Below are 16,194 nucleotides of genomic sequence, written 5' to 3'. Positions count from 1 at the left end.
TAAATGACCTAACGGCTCACTGTTGCTTATACAATGACCAAGCAAACCATAAGTAAGGACACAGAAAGGTCAATAGGTTAATATTCTCTGAATGTTACTTGACACTGGTCTAAATTAGGAAGGCCAAAAAAGAGAAAATGACTTCAGCAGTCTGAGAGGTCAAGGAGGATTAAATGCAATCACAGAATTACTAATCAGTTAAAGTGACTGAACTGATAAGGTGCAGTCATCTGACCACAGCTACTAAATAAATAAATAAATAAATAAAATATAAAACTTTCATGACTTATATCTAAAAATGTCTGTTTTATTACCTAGCATGCTTACATGTTCAAAAACACACCTGTACAAGGTAGGTTAAATCTATTCTGTTCTATGTGTGATACAGCATTATTATTTTTGTCTTTAAGGCTGTGATTCTCTTTTCTCTCAGCAGATGTCACAAAGATTAGCTTGTACCAGTGTGTATTCACATAGTAGACCTATAATTAAACACTGATTTCCTGTTGTAGTGCAGCCAAACTTGTATTATGCTTGTACATACTTGTGCTTTTTGTTACAAAGACTTTTTGTCTATTCGAGAGCTGAACTTTTGTTCTTGAACACTAAGCGACGATTGCCTCCAGATATTTACAAGCACTGCGTCGCTTTAGGAATCGCCCGGCGTCCTTGTTATGTTCACTGTGGTTCACAGAAATCTGTGGCGGTCAACAAGTGCTAATGAGGATGGTCACATCGCCACCATCTGGTCTACAACTCATAGCTGTTCAACAAAAGCACATTAACAAAGCCATGGAATCAACATCCATAATCTACATAATGTGGAATATTCACCACCTAGTATGATCCTTGGCTCATCTGTCTCATCAAACCCAGAATCTTCAACACTTCATAAATAGCCTTAATAAATGCTCGATCCCTAATGAATAAAATGTTTATTCTCAATGACTTTTTTGTCTCCCGCACCTTTTTCTATTTTCTATTTGTGACTAAGACTTGGCTTACCTTAGGCAATTTAAGTCTGTTCGCTGAACTCTGCCCTAGTGACTGCAGATTGTTTAATGTTCCAAGGACCACTGGTCAGGGTGGGGGACTATCAATGATTTTTAGGGACAGTTTTAAAACTCGATTGCTGCCTGCAGAGAAATATTCAAGTTTTGAAGTATTAATGTGCAAATTGGATTTACCTAGACCTGTTCTCTTTGCACTTGTCTACAGACCTCTGAAAACGAACACTTATTAATAATGAGTTCTCTGACTTTTTATCAACCTCAGTACCTAGCTCTGAGAAAGTCTTAATTGTAGATGATCTTAACAGCCATGTTTGTTGCCCACAAAGACCTCTTGCTGGGGACTTGCAAAGCAAACACTCAAGAATTAAGTCGTAAAACATAAGGTTCAGGTTGTTCATTCATAAGAAACGAAAAAGGGAATAGGACAGAAAGGTGATCAACATAGTGGTAAAAATGTCCCTGTCCCAAATCGCACTGGAGTGCACATACAAAAACAACAGCTTAAATATTCTGTCTATGAACGGTTTTCAACTAATACAGGTCAACAATAATTTGCAAATCATTTCAAACTTGTGCTGTTAAATTTGTTCAACCACACACACTCTCAAAATGTACTTGAGTGTACAGTACTGTTGGATGTCAACTTTTTTCCAAACATCAGCACATAACACCAGAAGCTCTCTCCTACCTGCAATTACGCTATTTAGCTCAATCTCCTCCTCCTCTTCCTCCTCATCTTTAACGCGTAGGTATTTTGCTGGCTGTGCAAGCCTGAAGAGAAGACAGAAATGGAGAAAGGAAAGGGTGCAGGGGAAGAGGGGAATAAGTGATGAAACACAGATTAGTGATTATCTAGCAAAACGGAAACTAAATCACTTTCAGGGACAGAAATTCAGTGAGCATTTCTGACTACGCCGCAGCAGCAGTTTTAAATTTGTATGAGGCAAGTCGTTTAGAAGTGGTTGGCTAATATTCACTTTATATCTCATGCTCTCTCACTCACATGTTAAAGGGAATCAAGTGAACAATATATAACTGCTAGCTTATTAAACACACTCCACACAGAAACTGGCGGTGGGTATATTTAAAAGCGTAATTAAATGTTTATACAAGACTCTTACAGAGCGACTAGTGTTTTAGGCCACACTCACACTGTAAGACTACACAGAGTGAATCCACGCTACAGCTTTTGCATTACTCATACAAATTTTAAGAAAAGAAAGTCTAAAAGAAGATTAAAATGTCATTTTACTTGCCTAACAAGTCGTTTCCAGACTTTTCTGGCCAAATACTATAGAATAAGAAATACAGGTAGGTACATGGCAGTGATTTCTAGCAGCTGCTAGACACACAACTGCTGAGTCTCATATCTCATTCCACCTTAACACCTAGTACACTAGAGAGCCAGTAATTTAAATCAATAAAGCAAATTTTGCAAAATACAAGCAAAAAAATAAAACTTTACTAAAATACCACTAGAAAGAAATAATTCTGAAATAAAAATGTTGACATTTGCTATAATGTTTAATTACTTGCTAACTGGATATTATATTGCATTCATTCACTTGAACAATGCATTGTAGTATCTAGACTATAAATACTAGTTATTAATGGGAAATTGGTAGTCTAGTGGAGGCTATTGGACAAAAAGTTATGGATTCCAATCCTGGCTCTGCTTTGCAGCCACTGTTGGGTCATTAAGCAAGGCACTTAACCCTCTCGGCTCCTGGGGCACCATGCAATAACTGCCCCTGTGCTCTGATCGCAGCTTCCAAACAAGCTGGAATATGTGGAAAAAGAATTTCATTGTACTGTACATGTGTGTATGTATATACAGTATGACAAATAAAGGCACTAAAATGTTATGACTCTATACTGACAAATGATGAGCTAAACAGAAGAGCTGAATGAATTCTGAGGTTGCATTGCTGCAGATCATTTACATTTTCGGCATTTAGCAGACGCTTTTATCCACAGTGACTTACAGTTGTGACAGTATACAATGTAAGCAATTGAGGGTTAAGGGCCTTGCTCAAGGGCCCAACAGTGGCAGTGGTGGGGCTTGAACTGGCAACCTTCAGATTAGTCCAATACCTTAACCACTAAGCTACAAGTGCCTAATACAGATACATCTTAGATCAGATACATATTACATTTTAGCATTAACATAAAAAGTAACTCAGATCAGAAGTAAAAATAGATAGATTTTGCATAACCATACAAAAAAACTACATAACACAATAAGGAAGGGGTATACAGGGGCACTGCTATATACAAGTAAGGAGTTATATAATAGTATAAGCATACATATACACGTTTATTACATATCTACATGCACATGTGTGTGTTGTGTGTATATATACACATACATATATATGTACACACATACATCATATATACATACATGCGTACATGTAAATATGCGGCGCATAATTATAGTAAAATAGTAATAATAATACGTAACAACAAACTAGGAGGGACATCAGTATCAGTGTATAAGTGTTGCAAGTTGTAGGAAAAATTTGTTCTGGCTGCCTTGACTGTAGAGAGACTCTACAGTAGTTAAAATGTATGTATTAGCCATTAAAAACAACTGACAAAAACATAAGGCAAACAGAGATTTCTAACCTCAGTTACAGGTTCATCAGTCACAGAGTGTGGAAAATAATGTTTTAAGGGGAAATTGCAAATGTCAAGGCACTACATGCCAAACGTGGAAAGGCAAAGATGGTAGTAAGTCAAAGGTTCATGTGTAAACATGCATAGATTGTTTTAAGAAGCACAATGCCTGGAAACCTAAGCAATGGAATTAAATTAATATGGTCAAATAAGTAAATTTCCCCAATAATTCTTTTATCTGAGATGCTTTCAATCAACAAACTGCTGCCAACTAAGTATAGTATGTGCAACCATGATAGTATGTGCAGCTAACTTGTGGAAATCAATAGGTCTTAGTGTGGATTGCCATGCTTATGTAACAGCCAAGAAACATAAGGCAGTTTTACAGAAGCAGAAACATGCTGGTCTTATTTCCCCATAGTTTGTGCTAAAAGTATTCATAAAAGGTTTGATGAGCAAGTCAAGCTCTCTCCATGGTATTCCCAAAAACTGAATTTAAAGGTCATTAAACATCATGGGAATTTCCAAAGTGCAGAATGTCAAGACGACGCCATAAGAAACTGAAGCTCCGCAAAGCTTTTAAGACAAAATGTCAATATTGCAAGAAGGATTAAAGCTGTTCTTGAGGCAAAAGGCAGCCCAGTATATTATAACTGTCTTTTACAGCAAGAGAAATCCATTGTTAAAGCATAATTTAGGTCAAATCTGTTTGTATATGTAGCAGATGTAAAAGTAATCTTTGTAGTTTCCCACTGACATTTAAAGTAATGACCAACCAGTTTAATTAAAATTTACCACCTAGATTTTATTTATTGGAACGCATTTATTAAATCCTAGACAAAATCCCTTTATGTTAAAGCAAAGGTGGGGCTAGATAGCCGACGAAAGCAAAATGCCATCTTCTTGTTACAGAGAGGTCACAGTATTTACTCTGAAGCAGTCCAAGGAGAAAATAAAGCTGAGCCAAGACCCAGAGAGTCCCAGAGGTCCTCACTCAATTATCAGTTTCATGAAAAAAAGCTCAAAACATTTTGCTAGTGAAAATTAAATTGAAAGAAGGCTGTGAAATGGAGTGATTAAGAAGGCAACTAATGAAGAAAAGTGTTGACAATACACTTCACTAACCAACAGCCATTGTATTCAAAGCTCAGACCAAATTAGAAAAAATTAGAAAAAATATAAATAATAACAAAAAATTATTTGAAGCAAAAGAACCAAAATATTTTTTATAATTACAGGTAACAGCCTCTACAGGGAAAGGGTTACATTACCCTGTAATGGCAAAAACTGATCGATACCACCAGTTCAATGTTTACCTCCCAAATGACTCTCAGTGACCTGAATAAACGAATGAAATGCTCTTAAGACAAACTCTTAGCCATCTGATAAGGCACAAATGCGAATTAAATGTTAATAAATTTAAATTTATAGCCGCTCAGGTTGCACAGCGGTAAAACACGCTAGCACACCAGAGCTGGGATTTCGAATACATTGTATTGAATCTTAGCTCTGCCATCCGGCTGGGCAGCTATATGAACAATGTTTGATTGTTGTTCATACAGGGTTAGGGAGCCGGATAGGGACCTCATAACTGATGCAATTACGACCTCTGCTGGCTGGTTCATGGTGTCTGCACAGAGTAGGGGAATGATGCTGATCAGGGTGTGGCTCTCCGTGCACAAGGCTGATTCGCATATGAACTCGGCTGGTGCAGGTGAAAAAATGCAGCTGGCTACTGATCACGTGTTGGAGGGGGAGTGTCAGTTTGCTCTCCTCAATCAGGGGTGGGGGTCAGCACCAGTAGAGAGGAAGCATATTGGGTAAAAAATTGGAAGTGCTAAAAATCGGGAGAAAAAGGAAGAAAATGCCTAAACCATCAGAAAGAGACTGCACAAGTCTGAATTTCATGGGAGGTGTGCAAGAAGAAAAACCTTGCTGTCAAAAAAACATCAGGGCAAGACTAAAATTTACCAGAGAACACCAAGACAAAGACCAGGACTTCTGAAACAATGTGCTGTGGACAGATGAATCCAAAGTTGAATTATTTGGGCACAGTAACAGAAGACATGTTTGGCCCAAACCAAACACAGCATTTGAGCACAAGAACCTCATACCAACTGTGAAGCATGGAGGTGGAAATGTCATGGTTTGGGGCTGCTTTGCACCCACAATGAATTCTTCACTGTATCAGAGGGTGCTTGAGGAAAATGTAAGACCATCTTTCCAAATACTGAAGCTGAAGCAGAAGTGGACCATGTAGCATGACAACGACCCAAAACATTTCAGTAAATTCACCAAGGAATGGCTCAAAAGAAAGAAATGGAGAGTTCTGGAATGGCCAAGTCAAAGCCTGGCTCTTAATCCTATTGAGATGCTGTGGGGTCATTTGAAATGGGATGTGTATGCAAGAAACCCCTCAAAACTCACACAGCTGAAGAAATTCTGCATGGAGGAGTGGGAAAACTTTCTCCCAGTCGATGTCAGAGACTGGTAGATGGTTATAGGAAATGTCTAATTGAGGTTATTTCAGCCAAAGGGGGAAATACCAGCTATTAGGACATAGGGTGTCCTAACTTTTTCCTCACAAATAAATTTCCATTTTTGTTCATAACATTTTACAACATTTTTCAGTTTTATTTGTTTACTTATATGAGCTCCATCTCTCAGTACTGTTCAAATGAAGCTCAAATGTTCATATGTTTAAATATGTTCAAAAAGACAAAGGTTCTCATGGTTGTCCTAACTTTTTCACATGACTATATAAAAATAGGCATGTTTAATTTTACATTTTGAATGATTAAAATTTTGCTTTTACAAATTTATAAAATTTATGAACACAATACAGTTCCAATACTTCCAAGCTACTTGCTTAACAATATTGAAGTAGTCATTAAAGCATTAAGTTTGTGGTGGGATGTTGGGGCAACAAGAAACTCTTTCTGTTTTTTAAAGCTTCATAAAGGTTAAGAGGTCATTTCTATGTAGAAAAATACAGTTAAGTTAATCAGTGAAAAAACTGGACATCCTTTCACTGTACTTTTTCCAGAAATAGGGTGGTAACGAATGTAGCTACATTAAACAACACTGTCATTGATTGTACAACTGCACTTCCAATAGAGTTGTACTCCTTCCTTATCCTAGCTATTAATCAAATACAAATATTAAAATCCTTGAAACAGCTTTAATAAAAGGCATAATATTTTCAATTACGCATTTTCAAGGTATTCCTTTCTATAACCTTCCTCTAACCTTAATATATTTTTTCTGGGTGGCTTCAGTTTGCCTTCCCTGTTATGTAAGGCCATCCTTATGTAATCCTTACAGAATTTTCCAAAGAGTTGAGTAATGTCTTTCAACGCCTACACTATTATCACAACCCTCTGAACATAAAAAATCCATTTAACATTAATCATGCAGGAAATATAAAGCTTTCTTATACAACTCCTACTAAAAGCACGGCAGAATTTTTTTAGAGCCTCATGGAATATAAATACAACACTGGGACAGATGCCAATTACATTATTAAATATTGAAATAGGCCTGTTTCTCTCACACTACAGAGTGGTACTAAATATAATCAACTCCCTTTGTAGACATAGAACTGAAAAAGGAAATAATACTGTGATGGCGTAATCAAAACAGACCATCCAATCTGGATCTTGCATTAAAAAGCAATGAGGAATGCAGATTGGTGATTTCAGGCCTCATGTTACGGCAGTAATATAATCAGGATATCATGTTTATCTTGTCATAGTTCAACATTTTTGCACCTTATACAGTTATACACCTTATATTGTTATACAGTGAGGCAAGAAATGACAGAATAATTGTACCTTACCAGTAAAACAACTAGGTGCTTAAAAGATGCCTCCATTTATATCTAATAACCAAAACAGAAAGTAACACCCTGCATTTGAATTGTTTGCAAAAATAAATAAATAAATGAATAAAAATGCTGGCTGATGTTACACAGAGTTGCATCACACAGTCTCTCTAGTCATAAGCATTAAATCACCTAACTTCACACAGATTGCCTGTAAGGCACGGGAGGTCTTACTCCCTCTCATGTACCTTTGTGGAGACGTGTTATAGTGAACCTTGCGTTACCTGGAGGGAAGGCGGCCACGCTTCCCCAGAGGAGAATACACTCTCTGTCCCTGAGACGAAGGTTCCTCCTTGTGCTCTTTCTTTATCGTGGCATGACCAGGGGGCCGACCACGTGGACGAGGGGGCCCGTCACAGTCCAACAGCTCTTCCCTATGAGAGTATAGACATCTATTTAATGCTGAAAGGAATTAAGAAAAGCTGAAAGTAATCTGAATACAAGAAGACGGTTAAAAGACTGAGGACCTTGGGAGTAAATTTTGACATGAAGAATTTGCATTTAGATTAGAGGGATAAGTACTCGCTCAGTTCTGCTTACTGAAAGGTTTTTTTTAATCAAAGGAGAGGTGGTTAATTATAGACTAAGATATGATGTATGATAAAAACCTTATAACAGAGTAGAACATACACAGCCTATCCAAATGTTACAGGTCACCCATTGACTTTTATTGACCCACAAATACACCTTAAAGCTGAGCAAACAGAAGTGAGGAGCTAGTGCTCCTGAGAATTACTAAACCAGAGAATGAAAACTGAAAATCCAAATTTAATTTTTAACTTTTACTATTTAATGATGATACTCATAAGGACGTACATTTAATTGAGTGTAGCTCACTAAGCTGAATAATGCTTTTAACTGGATTTTTTGTTTTTGCTGTCCTATAATATGAATTTTGCCTTTCTGTTCTCCGGATACTGTGATACACTCAGCAATGGTTATTACAGTAAATCCTGTCCACAAGACAGGATTCCACTTACCATATAGAAACAATGTATTAGTGTGTGTTGTGCTGGTATGAGTGGATAAGACACAGCAGTGCTGCTGGAGTTTTTAAATACTGTGTCCACTCACTGTCCACTCTATTAGACACTCCTACCTAGTTGGTCCACCTTGTAGATGTAAAGTCAGAGACGATCGCTCATCTATTGCTGCTGTTTGAGTTGGTCATCTTCTAGACCTTCATCAGTGGTCAGAGGACGCTGCCCATGGGGCGCTGTTGGTTGGATATATTTTTGGTTGGTGAACTATTCTCAGTCCAGCAGTGACAGTGAGGTGTTTAAAAACTCTATCAGCGCTGCTGTGTCTTATCCACTCATACCAGAACAACACACACTAACACACCACCACCATGTCAATGTCACTGCAGTGCTGAGAATGACCACCACCCAGATAATACCTACTCTGTAGTGGTCCTGTGGGGGTCCTGATCATTGAAGAACAGCATGAAAGATAGCTAACAAAGCATGCCGAGAAACAGATGGACTACAATCAGTAATTGTAAAACTACAAAGTGCTTCTATATGGTAGGTGGAGCTGATAAAATAGACAGTGAGTGTAGAAACAAGGAGGTGGTTTTAATGTTATGGCTGATCGGTGTACAACACCTGTGGTTTAAATCCTTTAAATGCTGAAAAGGCCCTGCACCTGGTAGCAAAGTAACAGGAACTGAACAGAGCTCCAGTGAGAAACAGACTGTTGTATTATTTTTTTTATGTTGTGCTGTGCTTAGAATGTTGGCACAATACATTAATTCCACTGGTGCACTCTCTCATGCAGTACTCATTATTATACAAATAAGAAACACGTCCAAAAAGCAGAGATGGCTGGACAGAGGATCGAAACCAATTAACTGTTAAACCCCTTGTTTAATTAATGATGTTGGTTAAAAAGCTTGTTTCCAACAGCTGACAGTTAAATTTGAACTAAGTGAGAGCTCAGACTGCTAATTTTAGACTAAACCACTATTAGTGTACATGCTTCAGCTCTGTGTAAGAACTCATTCAGAGAAAGTGCTGCTATTGTAATCCAAACAGAAAAAAACTTTCTTGAATTCACTGTATGAAGGACAGAACAATTACACTTTAAAACCACAAACGGAAGCTGGTTTGTGTCAGGAAGAAGTCTGAATGCATGTTAAACTCTGCTCATATGGACCTGTTTGTAATGATGAAAACATTGTGTATATTTGTATGTCCCTGTAAAACAATAAAACTCTAATGAAAAAACTACACTAATGTTATCAGAAAGAGCCTTAAAGCAATATGAACCAGCTTACTTTCAATATTGGTTATGTTTGTGCTGTTTTTATTTTTCGAATTGTAATTTAAAATTTTTTATATTTCATTGATGTATAATGCTACTGGGACTTTAATTTCCTCCAAGATCAATAAAGTATCTAGCTATCTTAAGATACCAACTACATTTTAATGAACTATATTTGGTATGATTTGTTAGTGCTTGTAATGAACTGTTCACAATTGTATAAAATCTACATTCTGAATGCTGAATGTGGAACAGTAAGATGAACATAAACACCATGTTCAATATTTTACGATGTTTGTCATTAAATTAAGTATAAAGGCGGGCTGATTTGAAACTCTGTAATGAGTTTTATGGTTTGATGGGATGTTATAAGCTTGTTGGCTATCATTGGTTACTACTGATTAATGATGTTTGGTTATTGGTTAAAAAAATTTGCATCCTCAGGCGTAACCCTAATGTCTACAAAGGCTGTTTCAATTAAAATAATCAGTTACCAAGTTTTCAGTTTTGCTGTTTTAAAAATGTCAGCTTAAAAAACTTTAAATTCTCTGGCACATACACACCTAGGATGTGATTATACTTGTGAGCTTTGGTTCGATTAAAACGAACCCTGGTGCAATTGCTCAGTTAGTGTGGTTTGTTACAGCAAGTGTGAACACTTCCTTTTAAACTTTTGTACCAAATAAGCAGACCAAGAGTGCTTGAGCAAAGAGGGTCTGGGTGCATTTCTATACATGTGCAATTAGTTTTAGGTCTGTGCAATACGAAACAAAAGTATCTAAACAAACAAAACACATGACATGATGTCACAAAATGTGACATTAAACATGCCACAAGAAAACAAAGTGCATTGAAAACAATTATTATTATAAAGGTAAATGTGCGGCAGAGGAGTTTCTGGTGCTGTTTTGACGCCATACCAGCAGGTAAACACAGCCCGGTAAGTGCATTAAGCCCAGCGTGGTGCATTTTTCTAACTGTAACTGAGTGAATTGTGGTTTGCTGAACTCCTAAAGTAAGAAATAAAGTGTACTGAGACAGAGTTATGGGGAACATAACTGTACTTTACTAACTTTTTTATGGTGCAACACAGAATACAAAGCTGAAGATCATGTGCCGTGGAACAGACTTTTCCAGCAATTGTGAAAACCCCAAAAGGACAAAATGCATTTAATATGCAAGCACTTACAGGGAACATACTCAATGTACTGCATTATAGAAAAGTTTAATACGTTACATCATGACTGGATGTATAAACAGCCTTTCAGTCAGTCAAGTGTGTTGCTGCTGTGTCTGTGTGCTTGTGTGTCCCGCTGCTGGCTGATTCAGACAGCTAGGGGCAGAGCTGAAGTCATGCAAAGCTAGAACAAAGCGCTTCATTAATGAGAAGCACAGGAGAGTCAGGCTGAGGTTCACAAAAGACCATTAGGATTGGATCATAGAAGACAGCTTAGCCCAACACCTTGTCATCTAAAAGTTTGAAGAAACCTTGGAGAGGTCTACAAACCACACTTTCAAAGAACCACTGTGAAATTTGGTGATGGATTGGTAATGATCTGGGGGTGCTATAGCAAGGCTGGTATCCGCAAGACACAAAAAACCTAACAACATACAGGGTTATTATGGAAGAAAAGATTTTCTGCTGCTCCGTCAGTCAAAGAATAGTTTTTTTTCCCAAAAGGACACACTTGACCAAAAAGTACATGAAGGGTCGGCTAGAAAATGCCAGCAGAAATTTGGATAAGCCCGCAGTGTACTGGGACAAAGTTCTACATGGTGAAAAACTGGAACCATTGCAGCAAAAAAGCAGATGCAGCATAAAAGCCATCAAACCTCAAAAAAGGTCTGGAAGCTTTTGCATGAGAAGAATGGGGGAAGATTCCACAAGAGGTGTCAGAAGCTTGTTAGCACGGGCCAAAATCTCTAATTAGAGGCGATCAAGGCAAGCTCTTTATTTGCTCTGTACCCTGATTACTTAATAAGCTATACCACCAATTCCAATGAACAGTCAGCATACAATTACTGAAAGTAGCTCTGTTACTTTATACAACTGGTCACCACTAGTAGCTCATTTATGAAGGATGCCTTTATTTGTCATATATACATAGACACGCGTACAGTACGATGTCTTTTTTTCTGCATATCTCAGCTTGTTTGGAAGCTGGGGTCAGAGCGCAGGGTCAGCCATTGTACGGCGCCCCGAAGCAGACAGGATTAAGAGCCCTTGCTCAAGGGCCCAACAGTGGCTGCATAGCAGAGGCTGGATTTGAAATGGCAATCTTCCCATCAATAGCCCAAAGCTGTATGCACTGTTCAAACCTCCACTGTCAAGATGTTATTTAGGTGGTGGATCATTCTCATCACTGTAATAACACTAACATGGTAATGACATTGTAATGTGCGTTGGACTGGTACAAGTGTATAAGGTACAGCAGTTGTTGGGACTTTTTAAATGCCCCTGTGTCTTTCTGGTAGGAAAACATGATTTATGAGTTCATTTTGAATAGTTCATTATTCTATTTACTTTAACAATTATGATAGGGAAGTGGTAGGTCGGTGGTTAAGGTACTAGACTAGTAATCAGTAGGCCGCTGGTTTAAGCACCACTACTCCCAGGTTGCCACTGTTGGGCCATTGAGCAGGGCTCTTAATGCTCAATTGCTTTGATTCTATTCAGCCACAGTTGTTAGTCGTTTGGATACATGTGTTCGCTAAATGCTGTAAATGTAAACAATGAAAAATTAAAGATTATTTTAGAGTTTTTAAAACTAATTAAAAATCAAAACCTAAAATCTCTTACTCACAAAAGTATTTAGACCCTTTATTACAAAAGTTCTGAATATGATTCATTCCTATCCAAGAAGACCTTCAGCTGTAATCACTACCAAAGGGGTTCTACAAAGTATAAAATAATCTCCCCTAGAGAAGAGAAGATATTTCTAAAATCTGCTTTTAGATTTTAAATCCTTTATTCGATCAGTTCTTCTCAGGGTGTTTTTCAATACAAAATCCTCCAAGCCCCTAGATCCTCTCTAATAAACACTCCTCATCAAGTAATGTTACAGCTTTTAAATGGGGGCTAAGATGGCTATTGCCAAAGATTAATTCTGGGTGAATTTTACTGTTCTGCTACAAAATCCAATGATGACAAGTTTCAGCATCTTGGCACATATAAGCAGTCTTATTTAAACTCTCCTGGTACTTAAAGAAGTCTATGATGTCATGTATCCTAGGGCCTTTACAGAGAGCACATTTGTCTGTCGTGAGCATGGACATTTTAATGCAAGTAGTACATTTTATAGCCACTGTCTGAGTAATAAAAGTCAGAAAATAGTATATAATAAAGAAAATTGGGCCAGTCATTTTAAATTATATTACAGGTAAACAGGCATAGATAACCATGTAAAAACACTTCCATGAGCTTTAAAAAAAAGTTAAATATTAACAGGCTTCTGTTCCTTTTTATTAATAATTATTTTGGAGGTGCCAACTGTGCATGACTGTATATGAATAAAAACAGTAAAAAAAAATTAATGAAGCATTATTTGCAGGTGCTAACCTGTTCTCCACACAAACTTCTTGCTCGTTCTCCTCTTCCTCCTCTTGCTCTGCACTTAGTCTCTTGGTACTCTGCACTGGGACAAAGGTGATTTGTTTTTCACCACCAAGCCGGTCAGGTAGCACTACTTCCTTCTTCATGTTAATCTCTGAATAGGGACAGCCAAAGGCACTAGTGGCAACGAGAAAATAGATAAAGGTTGGTAAATAATAATACAAAGAGATGAATCCATATTTTGAAGGAGCATGTTCTGAATACATTAAGAACACTTTCCACACTTTCTCACAACATGGCTATGTTTTAATAAAAGCTGTATTTAATGCATGACAACCTTTAAAGACAGTAGTAAGTATTTATATTGATTCTATATAACATATACAGTGGGGAAAATAAGTATTTGATCCCCTGCTGATTTTGTAAGTTTACCCCCTTACAAAGAATTGAACAGTCTATAATTTTGATGGAAGGTTTATTTTAACAGAGAGAGACAGAATATCAACAAAAAATCCAGAAAAAAAACATTAAATAAAGGTTATAAATTAATTTGTATTTAATTAAGGGAAATAAGTATTTGATCCCCTACCAACCAGCAAGAATTCTGACCCCCACAGACCGGTTATGTGCCCATGAGGCACACAAATTAGTCCTGTCCCTGTATAAAAGACACCTGTCACAGAATCAGTTTCTTCCATTCAAATCTCTCAACCACCATGGGCATGACCAAAGAGCTATCAAAGGACATCAGGGACAAGATTGTAGACCTGCACAAGGCTGGAATGGGCTACAAGACCATCAGCAAGAAGCTTGGTGAGAAAGAGACCACTGTTGGTGCGATAACTCGAAAATGGAAGAAATACAAGATCACAGTCAATCACCCTCACTCTGGAGCTCCATGCAAGATCTCACCTGGTGGGGTAAGAATGATTCTGAGAAAGGTGAGGTCATTCCAGAATTACACGGGAGGAGCTTGTCAATGATCTCAAGGGAGCTGGGATCAGAGAAATGCTGGATATGACCCCAAGAACACCATCCCCACTGGGCATTTCTCTGCCTCCAAACACGGCGAGTGGAGTTGATGCCAAAGAGCTCAATTTTGGTCTCATCTGACCATATCACATTCTCCCAAGCTTTCTCTGAATCATTCAGGTGTTCATTGACAAACTTCAGACGGGCCTGTACATGCCTTCTTGAGCAAAGGGACTTTGCGGGCACTGCAGGATCCCAATCCATTACGGCGAAGTGTGTTACTAATGGTTTTCTTGGTGACTGTGCTCCCAGCTCCCTTGAGATCATTGACAAGCTCCTCCCGTGTAATTCTGGGCTGACCTCACCTTTCTCAGAATCATTCTTACCCCACCAGGTGAGATCTTGCATGGAGCTCCAGAGCGAGGGCGATTGACTGTGATCTTGTATTTCTTCCATTTTCGAGTTATCGCACCAACAGTGGTCTCTTTCTCACCAAGCTTCTTGCTGATGGTCTTGTAGCCCATTCCAGCCTTGTGCAGGTCTACAATCTTGTCCCTGACGTCCTTTGGTCTCTGGTCTTGCCCATGGTGGTCGAGTGATTTGAATGGAAGAAACTGATTCTGTGACAGGTGTCTTTTATACAGGGACAGGACTAATTTGTGCGCCTCATGGGCACATAACCGGTCTGTGGGGGTAAGAATTCTTGCTGGTTGGTAGGGGATCAAATACTTATTTCCCTTAATTAAATACAAATTAATTTATAACCTTTATTTAATGTTTTTTTTTCTGGATTTTTTGTTGATAATCTGTCTCTCTCTCTGTTAAAATAAACCTTCCATCAAAATTATAGACTGTTCAAGTCTTTGTAAAGGGGTAAACTTACAAAATCAGCAGGGGACCAAATACTTATTTTCCCCACTGTATATATACCCCAATGCTTGAAAGTATTCACTGTTAATCAAACTGGTAAAGTTCTTGTGAAATACAATTATCTTAAGGTTCCTTTTGCAACATTAAACTTTTAGTAACTGCAAATTAAAGCTATTTGACATTTCTGTAAAAAAGTATTCAAATAGTTAAAAAGTTAAGACCTAGTTGTCAATGAATGGAATATGTTATTGAATAAACAAATTTACTACTGTATTTGGTGGATGATAAACGTTTATGTTTGAGTTTGCCAGTTCAATACTAAACATACCCTATGTATCATATAAATTAACTTCCCTAATATTTACTGACGTACCTACAGTCTGTCATGCATTGTAATGACACTAAGAGCAGAGGAAAGTATAAAATAACACACTCACATGAAGAGCAGTTAAGAGAAAACAAAGCACACATTGTCAAGAACACAAACATTTTAGGCACTTTTTAGAATAACCAACAGCCATTTGTACATTCCCTGCACTTACATTCTGTCTAAAGAGCATTTGCAGGAAGATCCAGCTCACAATTATCATTCCAACTCATCCCAAAGGTGTTCAGTGGTTTAGGGTGAGGGCTCTGTGCAGGCTATATTAGTGCTTTCTACCAAATTTGTCAAAACATGTCTTTACGGAACTCCCTTTGTGCACAGAGGCACAGCCATGCTGAAACAGAAAGTGACCTTTTCAAACTGTTGCCACAATGTTGGAAGCATGTCATTTATTTGATATCATTACTTGTATACACTTGTTCGCAATAGCTTTTTGCAACTGTACTTGGCCAAATAGTTGATATATAGGATTTAAATAGACCACTGCAATTAGACCATTTTAAAATAACATTTAAAAAAGGTAATTACTACAGTCAAATGCTGTGCTTCACTGTATGATCTTTTTTTAACAGACTGATGAATACGAATCAAAAAATAAAAGTGTCACTGGATTTTTAAAAAACATTTTAAGATG

At 37.7% G+C, this 16,194-nt stretch overlaps 1 protein-coding gene across 2 annotated transcripts in view; it reads right to left on the bottom strand.

The window, feature by feature from the left end:
- The window catches only part of LOC134309859 (lethal(3)malignant brain tumor-like protein 4), a 113,651-nt gene that overhangs the window by 32,637 nt on the left and 64,820 nt on the right, over positions 1–16,194 (bottom strand). For both annotated transcript variants that reach the window (XM_062991242.1, XM_062991243.1), the window contains exons 15-17: positions 13,340–13,510; positions 7,740–7,889; positions 1,702–1,784 (exon numbers count right to left, since the gene is read on the bottom strand). In XM_062991242.1, coding sequence (XP_062847312.1) covers positions 1,702–1,784; positions 7,740–7,889; positions 13,340–13,510 — 404 coding nt within the window. The remainder of the gene's footprint in view (positions 1–1,701; positions 1,785–7,739; positions 7,890–13,339; positions 13,511–16,194) is intronic.

This window comes from Trichomycterus rosablanca, chromosome 3 (genome assembly GCF_030014385.1).
Source record: "Trichomycterus rosablanca isolate fTriRos1 chromosome 3, fTriRos1.hap1, whole genome shotgun sequence".
In the NCBI taxonomy this organism is placed as follows: domain Eukaryota; kingdom Metazoa; phylum Chordata; class Actinopteri; order Siluriformes; family Trichomycteridae; genus Trichomycterus; species Trichomycterus rosablanca.
The sequence above is the reverse complement of the archived record's forward strand: the minus strand, read 5'-3'. Positions and strand labels throughout refer to the sequence as shown.